At 39.0% G+C, this 12,518-nt stretch overlaps 1 protein-coding gene and 1 long non-coding RNA gene across 6 annotated transcripts in view; one reads left to right on the top strand and one right to left on the bottom strand.

Annotated features, from left to right (window-relative positions):
- The window catches only part of LOC104652964 (uncharacterized), a 58,399-nt gene that overhangs the window by 6,128 nt on the left and 39,753 nt on the right, over nt 1-12,518 (top strand). For all 5 annotated transcript variants that reach the window (XR_012514151.1, XR_012514148.1, XR_012514152.1 and 2 more), the window contains exon 4: nt 11,324-11,370. This is a non-coding gene — a long non-coding RNA (uncharacterized LOC104652964). The remainder of the gene's footprint in view (nt 1-11,323; nt 11,371-12,518) is intronic.
- Nucleotides 1,679-12,518, bottom strand: part of PKHD1L1 (PKHD1 like 1) — a 167,746-nt gene continuing 156,906 nt past the window's right edge. Inside the window, exons 77-78 of the mRNA XM_003938584.4 lie at nt 7,645-7,896; nt 1,679-4,597 (exon numbers count right to left, since the gene is read on the bottom strand). Of these exons, the coding sequence (XP_003938633.2) occupies nt 4,587-4,597; nt 7,645-7,896 (263 nt within the window). The 3' untranslated portion in view covers nt 1,679-4,586. The remainder of the gene's footprint in view (nt 4,598-7,644; nt 7,897-12,518) is intronic.

The following is a 12,518-nucleotide window of genomic DNA, read 5'->3' as shown; positions in this document are numbered from 1 at the left end:
CCCTAAAGGAGCAAGGGATGGTAGTATAGGGCACCACAATGCCAGGAACCCAAACTCCTTTGAGCTGAGCTCTCTGGGTTCTGGAAGAGGTATAAAAATATTCACATCAGAACATTGTAAAAGCAATAAAATTGTTCCCTATGTGTAGTCTTTACTTACCTAAAGGTTTAATTCAATCCACTGGAATTTTTTTTGTCAAGATTTTTCTGTAGATTTTTAATAAGGAGATTTCCTAATAAAAGTTATGCAGCAGTAAAAGGCACTGGCCTTTATCCTCCAGGTCTCTGGAGCCATCTTGCTCCACGTAGCAGGAAAAACAGGAAGGGGTGAAGGAAGGGCAAAGGGATGCATAATAGCTATGTTTTAAGGACAGTTTCTAGAATATGCCATGAGATAATGTCTGTCTTTTAACCCACTGCACAGAAGTTGATCACTTTCACTGCAGGTGAAGCTAGGAAATTGTCTTTGTTCTAGGTGGCCCTGTGCCCACCCCAATAATTCTCATAATTAGCACTCGCATAGTGCTTATTACATGCCAGGCACTGTTCCAGTGTAACAAGAAGCCTAACCGTTTACTGGGCCAGGGATTGACATGATATAGGCAATGTTATGGAAATAAAAACAAGAGTGGCCATCATTTGTTGAAAACCTACTGCCTGTTAGGCACTGTGTTACATGTCATATATATGATACCATCAGTTTTCAAATACCACACTTTCCACATTTTATAGTTGAAGAAACTGAGAATAAGGAAAACTAAGAACTTGCCTGAGGGCATAAAAGTGGTAAAGTATAAATCAAGAATTTGAACAGGAATTTGAACTAAACACTCTTCACAATGAAGCACTTGCCCATTCTTGAGGAAAAATGAAAAGCAATTACATGTTGGACTTTGGGCTCTGGAGTTAAATTGTCTGGGTTTGAATCCCAACTTTATCATTAGTAGCTCTGTGAACTTGAGAATTTTACCTAACCTTTCAAGTTTCTTCATTTGGAAAAGGGAGTAAAGTTATTCTCATAGGACTGCTGCAAGGAAAGAGTCCATGTAAAGCACACAGCATAGTGTCTGGCATGTAGTGAACATGTGATAAACCTTTATTATTGATAATTGTTATTATTAGTGCTAGGGGTATTTTAAATAGCACTTTTGGATATAATAGATAAGAGGTAAAAACAGATGAACCATCTAGAAGTCACTGCAATGATCAGAAGGTGATGGAATTTAGGAAAGAGTAGAGACAGTAGTACAAGATATAAACATTTCGCTTATTATGAGAAATACAAGAAGCTATTCTTATTAACTTCTTATTATCTGTTTCTTTGACTAAAATTGGAACAATATATTTACTTCACCAACATTTCAGGTCTTGGATAGAAGAGTATTAACACATCAAAGGATTTTTATGACTTGTTCAAGAGCTAGATAGCCACTTCTTAAAATAAGAGTTATTTTAAGAATTTACACATCAATTTCTAAGACAGGAATGTTCAGAGAAATATTATTTAAATGCAAAAACTTTAAAAGCAAAAATAAAAGTTGCTTAGCATATGAATAAAGGATATGTGAAGCCACATTACCCATGGTTCCAATAATTTAAGCATTTTTAAAAGTAGTAATTAAATTGTAATTTATCTGGAATAAGCAATTATGTATTATGATAATTCTAGAAAGTTCTTAAAAGCAGACAGCCAGAAACCTAAAGCAGTTAAATCAGGAACTTTTTAACAAAGTCTGTGGCTAAGAAGCAATTTTTAGAAATCCTTTTACTGCCACGTAACTGGTATTAGAAAATTTCCTTATTAAAAGCTAACAGAAAAATCTTGACGAAAAAACTCCAGTGGACTGAATTATACCTTTAGGTAAGAAAAGAATACAGATGGTGGACAATTTTATGGCTTTTACAGTGTTCTGGTGTGAAGAATATTTTTGTATCTCTTCCAGAACCCAAATGTAGGAATTTGTTTCATAGATGCTGGAATTGCAGTTTTGGGAATTTAGTTTTCTAACAGAAAGGAAGTATCACAGAACGAAAAGTAAACTGGATTTGCCTTATGAAGCCTGATTTTTAAGTCTTAGCATGAAATGGTCCATGTTGGGTCTCTTTCCCCCTCCCTATCTCAGGAACAGAGGTTTTTCACCCTATCAGGGTTGGAAATGAGGGGAGTATAAAAGTGTTCTGTACCTGGTGCTGTACAATCAAGTATCAATGCTCTCTGGACATAGCAAATGTTCCTCATGAAGGGGCTTTCATGTATACTTTGAAGACTACCTTGTCATGGACCTCTTAGCTGCAGTTCCCTTAAAATTGTGACTATTTCTATTCTAGTTGTTTGTTTGAACTTTTTCTGCAGCCCCTAGGCCTCAAGTGGTCCTCTCCCAGTTTCCTTCTCCCCTTCTAGGTAGCCCTCTTGAACAAGGCATAAGGCCTCCATATTGATAGCAACCTAATGCTCTCTCTCTGTCTCTCTCTCTTACACACACATGGCCCACATCATATTCATGGGACACATCCTTTGCCCAAGAAACTCTAGGTGATGCTCTGCTGTTACATTCTAAACTACAACCCTAGACTTGGCTGCCATCAGCTGCTTCAGCAAGCTACTCTCTGGTTAGATGCATCAGCCACGACTCAGACTCTACTCCATTGTGTGCCCCAAACCTCAGAGAACACCTGTTAAGTTTTCCATGAGCCTAATGAAAATCTTTTTCTTTTCACTTGGTGTTAGGAGCTAGTACTTCACTCCTTTCCCTTTGAAAAGGGTCATCCCTAGCACAGCCACTTCCAAAGAACTGCTCTTCAAAAATCCTCCTTTAAATCCCTACTATTTTAAGCTTCCTAATTTAAAAAGTGTTACATCTTTGTCTGGTATCTGCTTTTGTACTTTGTCTTAGCCAAAAATTCAGTTTGAGTATCTGGTTAAAACTGTACCCCCCACCAGTACTAGACATTTTTTTAGATGACAGGGAAAAAAGTGTTGTGTGAGGGAGAGCCCCTGCCTTCAGGGCACTTGCTATCTGGTGGTCTTCACTCTTGCCACCATACTTTCTGCTGAGACAGCCTTCCTTAATGCCATGCTTTATTCCTCAGCACTCATCCTGGGCATCTTCTGGAAGCTGCCCCTCATCCATCTCCATCCTCACAAGATGCTCTTTCTCCCAGGCAAGTGCCATTGTCTGTGCTGCACAGACCCCACCCATCTCTCTCTCTCTCTCTCTCTCTCTCTCTCTCTCTCTCTCTCCTGTCTCTCTCCCTGAGACAGTGATCATGTTGTACTGAAATGGTCTGTTTCCACTTTTTCCCCGAATACTGAAAACTCTTGGAGGGAAGGCATAGCATCTTATTTCTTGTAGCCTTTCTACTTACTAGAACACTTAACAGATACTGCTCAAATGAGTGAAATGCCACATTTACCAAGATATTTAATTTTATCTTGGTAAGTGTTTATACATTTTCTGCTAAGTGAGATTAACAATGGTCTGAGGTGCATGTACCAGGAGATGGTATACAAGAGACAAAGGTATGGGTTTTGTGGAATTCTCTCAGCTGTCCCAAATGTTTGTTGAGTGTCACTTGCTGGAAGGTAACTTTCGTGAGTACCAAATATACCAGCTCTGGATAAGGCTACAATGTCTTTATTGGGAGTTCTATCAAATTTAGTATTCACTTTAGAATTTTCTGAGTAAAAATTTGCAATTTTTAATAGTATTAGAGAGTTTTAGTTAACTTAGCTGCATTAGTCTGTAGCTTCTTTGCATTCTACAATTTATCTTCTTGATAATAATTTTGTTCTGTTCTGTTGTTGCTGTCCCCACACTTTATACTTCATTCATCCAGTAAACAGTGTATACATATCCACCAGTTGAGGGAACTCGTCAACCCTCAACTGGTACCCGAGATTGAGGGGAGTCATGCTCTTCATAGTGGCAGTTTTGAGTGGGAAAGAGGGATAGGCAGAGAAGGAGTTTGGACTTCTTCCAAAAGCTCATTCCAAGGACAATAATAGTGGCCAGAGTTTGGCAAATCCGGAAATACAGGACAGTCTAGAATTCCTGAGATTCCTGTGAATCTGAAAGACAGCAACTCATATTGTGTGAAAATAAACTCATCTTTCCAAAATCCTTAGAAACTAGAATGGCTTAGATTGTTGGAAATCAAAGCCTTATAAATGGATAGAGAAAAGAAGAACCACCCCCCTGCCCCAGTATTTAGAAAAATACTTAAAATGCTTCCAATATGATGTAAAGAGCTTAAGTCTGAACTAGACAAGCTCTTTCAATTATTTAAAGGAGTCTATGATTTGTTGCTACAGTAACTTAGAGGTGTCATATCTACTTCCAAATGACAGATTTCTGAAAGTTTATTGAAATAAAATAAGAACATACAAATAAAAAGAATCAAAACATTTATATTTTTAAGAAATTTGATTTTTGTGTTTAAAGTTAATTAGCACATTTTATATATTATAAAAATATTTTAGTATATTTTCATAAAAATGCTATAGACTTTTGCCTGTTGCACAACAAAATAGCTAATAACAAGCAATTCTCATATTTTTGTTTTCAGCCTATTCTTCAGAACAGCACTTTAGTAGCTTCCTGAAAAATGAAAACAATACAAGACAATTTTTAAGTAGTAATAGCATACAGTATAATTTACAATATATTTCATTAATTTTAACTTTTCTCGTTTTTTTATGGTATAGTTAACAGTATTTCAAAGTTTACCCACTTAATGTTAGAATCAGTAATGGGTTTTTTTTTGGTAGAAATCTATAGATTCTGATGCTTATATAAGATTTTTTATTTTTCACGTTTAAAAATACACATATAAAATATAAGGTCTGTTATTTGGTGAAATTTCATGATTCTCTTAAAAGTAGTATATTGTTAGTTCAGAATGCAAAGTTATAAAGAATCCAGCATTTTAATTCACTAATGGTGTTTAAATTATATCTTAATTGAAAAATCGTAGTTTATTTAGTAGGAAAAAAGAAGACATTGATTAGTCTTTTTATTTGGAAAAGGTCCTGGAAAAACTTAGGAGTTATATCATTTACTAATTATTTGAAAATATAATTATATTAATTTGGTAAAGTACCAAAGTTGTCAGGAGTAAGCAGGATGAAAGTCAATAAAGATTTTTCCACTTAATGAGGCAATGCAAAATGCACAAATATATACTGAGCAATATTTAGCCAATTAGACCTTATATTTTAATGCTTCTGGGAAGAAATAAGAAATATTTGTCATCCTATTATAAAATAAACAACTGGTCTTACTTTTATTACTATTATGGAGAGAAGAAATAATTGGCATAAAAATAACATAAAACCCCATCTATCATCAGCTATAAGAGGCCAAGACAAGGTCTCTGCAAACTATGCTTCTCCCTTGACCACTGGACTCCAGTTAATTTCTGCCATTAGGAAAGAAGAAAGGATTTCCTTCTTCTTCTTTGCTGGTTTTCTAAGAAAGACCCCAGTGGTGTGTTTCAGCCTCCAGTTTGTTTTTTCACTTCCAGACCCAGCCTTACTATGTCCCCGCATCCTTTATATTTAAATTTAAAATCTAGTATTGGCTTTCATTGCTCAATATGCTTTAGTATTTTTCTAAATTGTTACCCCACCTCAAATTCCTTGACTTTATTATACAGTATCTCTTATGTGATTTTTTTTTTCACTAACCTATCGGAAACTCTTCCCCATTAAATGAATTACAAACTGATTAATATGATCCAATCAAAGATCTTTACAATTTTCCTATAATACCCCTACTCAACATCTCCCCTTAAGTCAGAGGTAAAGACTTAACTTTCACTTTCAAGATTTAAAATCAATTAAACCACATTTTTAGTACTTATAATATGTAAGGTATACAGTCTTCTAAGTGCTCACAATTTGGTGAGGAAGATAGATTTGAATATAAGCTTAACATAAGTACACTATAGAAAAGACTGTAATAATAGTACAAACACAAAGTGCACTTGGAGACAAAGGGAGAGGAGAATTAAATGTAGAGTGGGAAGGAAGAAGGGAAACCTGCTAGATGAGGTGGCATTTGAGCAAGACCTGGAAGGATGCTGGGAGAGGTGACCTTGGTGAGTAGAGGCAAACAGCCTAGGTATAGATATAGGGAATATGTAGAATGGAGAGAATTCTTACTGGAAATGATTTGGTACAAGGAGGAAGTCTTCAAATCTGGTTTCAAGGACTTTGATGTTGGTTATATTTTTTTCATGTAGTGAGAAATAGTTTAGGATTTGAGATTACTGTTAGCATTACATAACCTAAATCTGACAGCAATATGGAGGCAAAAATGGCACTAGCATTAACTGAGATGGGGAAGCTGGAGAAGTATGTTTGAAGGAGATGATGAAGAATTCTGTGCTAAACGTGTATAACTGAAGATGTTTTATTCCACTGCCATTTTTTCTTTGCTCCTATCATGTCCCTGTTCCTGAGTGCCTTTTCCCTCCCTCTCCAAATCTTATATATTTTATACAATCCTGACTTTCATGTGTTGATAATGCAATGACATGTGCAATCATCTCTAATCATATAGGAACCTCTCCCTTTTATTAATTTCTCTAATATTCAGTGTCTCTGTCTGCCTATCACTTCCAGTACTCCTAGCATCTTTATTTTCCTTAGTGAAACTACACCTTCACCATTCTCAGTACCTTACCCCACATGACCCAGGCCAAGCTAATTAGAATGCTATGGCCACAATGATTGGTTCAGGAATGGGTGTGTGACCCAAGCTAGGTCAATGACATAGCTTTGGGGCTTTTGCAGAACTGTTGGGAAAGAGGTTAGCTCTATCTGCATTGGCTGAGGGGCTGGTAGAGAATGATAGCAGATACCTTCATAATGAGGATTTGGGGTGATGAAGAGTCAGCCTGGGAGTGAAGCTAACACCAAAGAAAGTGGAGCTGATTAAAAAAGAGACAGAGGTTCTGGAAGATATCATTTGAGTCCTTAGATCCAGCTGTTTGAGAAACCAGACGACTTCTGGACTTTTCAGCTAAGTGATCACTTTACTGCCTAATCAATTCAAGCTAAGAATCTGCATCCTGCAATTCAAAAAGAGTTCTGACATGACCTGCACTTTTACTTTGCCACTTTATGTATGTATGTATGTATTTATTTATTTATTATTTTTGAGATAGAGTCTCGCTCTGTCACCCAGGCTGGAGTGCAGTGGTGGGATCTCGGTTCACTGCAGCCTCCGCCTCCTGGGCTCAAGCGATTCTCCTGCCTCAGCCTGTTGAGCAGCTGGGATTACAGTTGCGCACCCCCACGCCTGGCTAATTTTTTTTATTTTTAGTAGAGTTGTGGTTTTGTCATGTTGGCTAGGCTGGTCTCCAATTCCTGACCTCAGGTGATCCACCTGCCTCAGCCTCCCAAAATGCTGGGATTACAGGTGTGAGCCACCGTGCCCAGGCTTGTTTCACCACATTCTTAGAGACCAACATGTAGTGAATAACACTTTCCGTAGGTTGTCTTGTCTCTGCCATTGAGGCTGTTACTTTCTCTCTGTCCCCACAGTAACACCATGCACAAGAGCTGTGCACACAGCCTTTATCCAGTAAACACTGGTACTTCAATATGTGGAGAAATATTATCTTAATGAACTCTACTTACTTAAAGTTATATTCACAGTCGAAACTGCAGCCATAAATATTTCCAAGAGCCACATTCTTCCAATTAGACAGCTAATTACTACAGTCATTATCTGAGCAGATGTACCCACAGTTGATGCTTTGCTGTTGCTGCTGCTGCTGCCACTGCTGCTGCTGCTGCTGCTGCTAGAGACAGACTCTGCCTGCAGGCTGAAAGTTCTGGATTCTACCCGAACAACATTATCCAGTAGGAATTCAATCTTATAATTTTTACCTGAAAAAAAAGCATCATAGTGTTTGATTTTTTTTTTTTTTTTACTTGTTTTCAAACAGTTCTAATTTGGTTTTCATTGACTGAAAAAACACTATTTAGATCCTCATGAAATATTTTTGAAAGTTGAGTCAAATAAATTAGTTTAAGTACAGGCAAGTGTAGACAGGGTCTCAGAGTTAGATGAGTTCAATCTGCCCATTAACTGAACAGTGGCGAAGCTGGGTAGATTTTCTTTCTGCAGCAGCAATACCTGCTTCTTAGGGCCCCTTCCTAGTGCCCAGCACTGGGCAAAGGCTGTTGGAAATGGAAATGAAGGGCAATAGGGAAGAGAGGTGAAGGTGTTGAATCTCAGTTTCATCCCTTCATACTTGACCTAGGAGTGGAAATGCATCGGTCTTAGTTGGGGGAGGTGGGATGGATACTGAACTTTTTATTTTGAAAAATTTCAAACAAGAAAAGGGTTGAAAGAATAATGCAGCAAAAAATCATATGCCCTCTATTCAGATTCAAAAAATTTCTACCATCTTTCACATTTGTTTGAAGTTAGATGCTATTTTTTTTATTACAAGACTGTAACCCTTTCTCATTACTTCAGGTAGACATTTTAGAAACATTACTACTTGTGTTTAGAATGTAAAAAACTTAAAGAGCCCATCCAAATATTACTTAACCTCCAGGTAAAATCTTCCCAGAGTTTTTAATATGAGACAACCAACATATTTTCCTTGCTATCATTTCTTTCGGGTTTACTGCTATCATTAATAGTAGTCACCACACAGAATGGTATTTATAATACTTGTACAGCCCTGTAAGTTTTTACTTGTCTGTTATTTGTTTCGAAAAAGTCATTTCTTTTTTTTTTTTTGTAAGAGAATATAATTAGATCTTGATCTTATCTGTGGTTTCATGAACAATAGCAAGTAATTATATAACTTTCATGGTATATGGGCACTGTACTATAGAATTTTCTGTCACTGACAGTTCCTGACAATGGTGTATTAAAATTTTTTTTCTTTTTGCATTAAAAAATCTGAATTTTGTGGCAGGTGAATTTTTTTATTAAATTTTTTGATGAGCAAATTACTTAGGGTAGTCCTTTTGATTTTCTCCTCTGGAAGCACTGTGAAGAAGCCCAAGCTAGCCTTATGGAAAGACCACATAGAGGATAACTGAAGAACCTAGCCAAAATCCAGAATCAGGTCCATGGAGATATAACCTCAATAAAGCCATCTTAGCCAGCCCTAGCTAATAAAAATTCACAGCTGAAGCTCCAGATGTTGTGGAACAGAGATGAGCCATCCCAGCCCAAATTTCTGACCCACACCATTGTGAGCAAATCAAATGGTTTTAAATTATTAGATTTGGGGCTGGTTTGTTACATAGCAATAGAAACTGAAGCAAACAGTAAACATTATATAGGATGCTAAACAAATTATGTCCCAATGTCTGTTAGCAATACCCTCTTTATTCAGAACCTTTTTCTCACCCAATTCTTCCATCACCATTTTCTGTGTTAGAAACCACAACCCACATCTCCTCTATCCAAGTACCCTGCTTTGCTTGTTATATAGCTATATGTAGAAGAGGGGTGCTGTCCTGTCAGGCTGCAGTCTGATCAGCAAGGGGATTTCCATCAGTGCAGTGACTGTGGGGGTAACTTGCTAGAAAGAGTCAGTGAAAGATGTTCTGTTAATTTTTTCACTAATGCTTTATTGTTATTATAATTTTACTGTGGTTAATCTACAAACGGACTAATTGATTTAAAAATCATGAAGAGATGCCTATACTTGACTTTCCTTATTGTACATAACCAGGGAACTGAGATGCCACACTTGATGAAGAAAAGAGGAGAGGGAGAGGAAGAGGGGATGGGAGGTGATGGTAAGAGAGAGGACAGAGTGGGAAGGGAGAGAGGAAGGGAGGGAGCGGGGAGGGGAGAAGGAGATGGTAAGAGAGAGGACAGAGTGGGGAGGAAGACAGGAAGGGAGGGAGGGAAGGAAGGGAGAGAGGGAGGGGTAAAGAGTGGGGAGGGAGGGAGGGACAGGTGAAGAGCACTGGTTCTTTTCCATAGCAAGTAGGATAGACACTCCAGGAAGTGAGGGAGGGAGGAAGGGAAAGAGAAAGGCAAGGAGGGAGGGAGGAAGGGAGAGAGGGAAGAGAAAGGCAAGGAGGGAGGATGGGAGGAAGGGAGAGAGGGAGGGAGGGAAAGAGAAAGGCAAAAAGGGAGGGAGGAAGGAAGGAAGGAAAGAAGGAAAAGGACAGGTGAAGAGCACTTGTTCTTTTCCATAGCAAGTGAAATAGACACTCCAGGAAGGGAAGGAGGGAGGGAAGAAGAAAGGAAAGGAGGGAGGGAGGAAAAGAGGGAGGGAGAGAGAAGGAGGGAGAGAGGGAGGGAGGGAGGAAGGAAAGAAGAAAGTAAGGAAGGACAGATGGACAGGTAAAGAGCACTGGTGCTTTTCCATAGCAAGCGAGATAGACACTCCAAGAATTCTGAAAGAAAACTTAATGTATAAAAGAAAAGTGCTTTAATATATTATTTTGTTGCCATAGTAAAATGCCAAAACCTATTTTAGTGTGTTTGTGTTCCAGTGATGCTGGGTACTTTTGAAACATTGTAGTTTGAAGGCCTTGGTCACAAGGTTGGGTCTTTGCCACTGAGCACTTATTGGGTCCACCCTCACGAGGAGATAAGCAAACATCCTTTCAGTAGGGTTCTTGTCAGGTGTCTCATTGCCTGTAAAAACATTCCATTTGGGCTGATAGTTAAAAGAAGTTAGCTCTGCTCTTAACCAGAAAGCAGTGAAACACTAGATACTTATCTAGGAGCACAACAGTGAACTCATTGCCATTTAATTATCAAACATTAGGCTGAGATATTGCTGCCCAGTAGGCAGATTAGACATATCTGGTGTTGTAGGGCACTACCAAAGCATGGAGAAACAAAACAATCAGGGTAAAAAAATTGATGGGGGTGCCTCTACATAGCCTTTTTAGAAGTTAAGGCCCATAACTGTCTTAAATGGGCCTGAGGTTGGAACAAACAACAATGGAGGCCTTTCTCAAATGTAAGTAGTTTATCCATTTAATTCCTTTAGATACTCTACATTTTATAACCAAGAGAGATCTGTTTGGGAATATATCATTCAGGCCCTAGTATGATGGTTTTTACCAATCAGAGTCATGTCATCAACCTATATGAAGATAGTATTTAAAAAACATAATTGTAGCAGTCATGGCTGTATTTACTGCACTGATGATGACGTTAACACTTAATACAGATTAATTGTGCACACTTTCTGAGAAGTCACAGGAGACATTAGTTCTATTCTCAGAGAATATTATTAATTATCCACAGCAACTGGTCTGTTTATGTAATGGGTCTGTAAATTATGATAATACTCATTTTCTCTTTTGCCTTGGCTTTCAGAAAGACTACAGTCAACTTTCTAGCCGAACTCTGAACTCCTCCTTAAGGTATCAAAGTTATATGAGCCTACTTTTTCTTTTATTGAATTTGAAAATCTATATGTTAAAAAAAAAAAAAGAGGGGTTATGTGGCCAAGATGGCCAAATAGGAACAGCTCCAGAGCACAGTTCCCAGTGAGCGCAACACAAAGGGTGAGTGATCTCCACATTCCCAACCAAGGTACCAGGTGCATCTCAATGGGACTGGTTGGACAGTGGGTGTACCCAAGGAGGGCAAGCTGAGGCAGGGTGGGGTGCTCCTTCACACAGGAAGTGCAACAAACTGGAGGATCCCCCTCCTAACCAACAGAGGCCATCGGGGGCTTTTCCAGCTACTCTGGCACTCCAGATCAGATACTACACTTCTCCTGCAGTCCTTATGGCCACAGACCAGGAGACTCCCACCTGCCAGCTGACAAATGCTGCAAGTTTCCAGGATGACTGTTTCAGCTGGTGCCATGGGTTTCCAGCATAAAAACCTGCACAAATCTGGGCAGCTGTTTTAACTGCCACCTGGAACACCTGGGATACAGAGCTGCCCATTCACCTGAAAAAGAGGGGGCTGAAAGCAGAGAGTCAGGTAATCTGGCTCAGTGGATCCCACTCCAACAAAGACCAGCAATCTGAAATGCACTGGCTTGAGTTTCACAGCCAGCGCAGTAGTTTGAACTTGATAGGGGATGGTTGCTCTGTTGGGGGAAGGGCGTCAGCCATTACCAAGGCAGTCCACCATTACCGAGGCAACCCTCCAATTACCAAGGCATTCTGCCATTACTGAGGCAGTCCGCCATTACCGAGGCAGTTCTAACTTTACTTATGTAAACAAAACCCCAAGGAAGTTTACACAACAGCTGGGCCCCAGCAGCTCAGCAACACCCCTTCAGGCAGACTGTGACTAGACACCCTTCTTGCTGGGCAAGGCATCTCTGAAAAAAGGCAGCAGCATGTCAGGGACTTATAAATAAAGCCCCACCTTCCCGGGACAGAGCACCTGGGAAAAGAGGTGTCTGTGAGTTCTGCTGCAGCAGACTTAAACATCCCTGCCCAGCAGCTCTGAACAGAACAACAGAGCTCCCAGCAAAGCACTGGAGCTTCAATAAAGGGTTGACTGCCTCCTCAAGTGGCTCCCAGATCCCCATATATCCAAAGAGGCACCT

The sequence above is a fragment of the Saimiri boliviensis genome, chromosome 15 (assembly GCF_048565385.1).
Source record: "Saimiri boliviensis isolate mSaiBol1 chromosome 15, mSaiBol1.pri, whole genome shotgun sequence".
NCBI classification, from domain to species: Eukaryota; Metazoa; Chordata; class Mammalia; order Primates; family Cebidae; genus Saimiri; species Saimiri boliviensis.
Note: the sequence above shows the minus strand (reverse complement) of the source record. Positions and strands in the feature narration are given on the sequence as shown.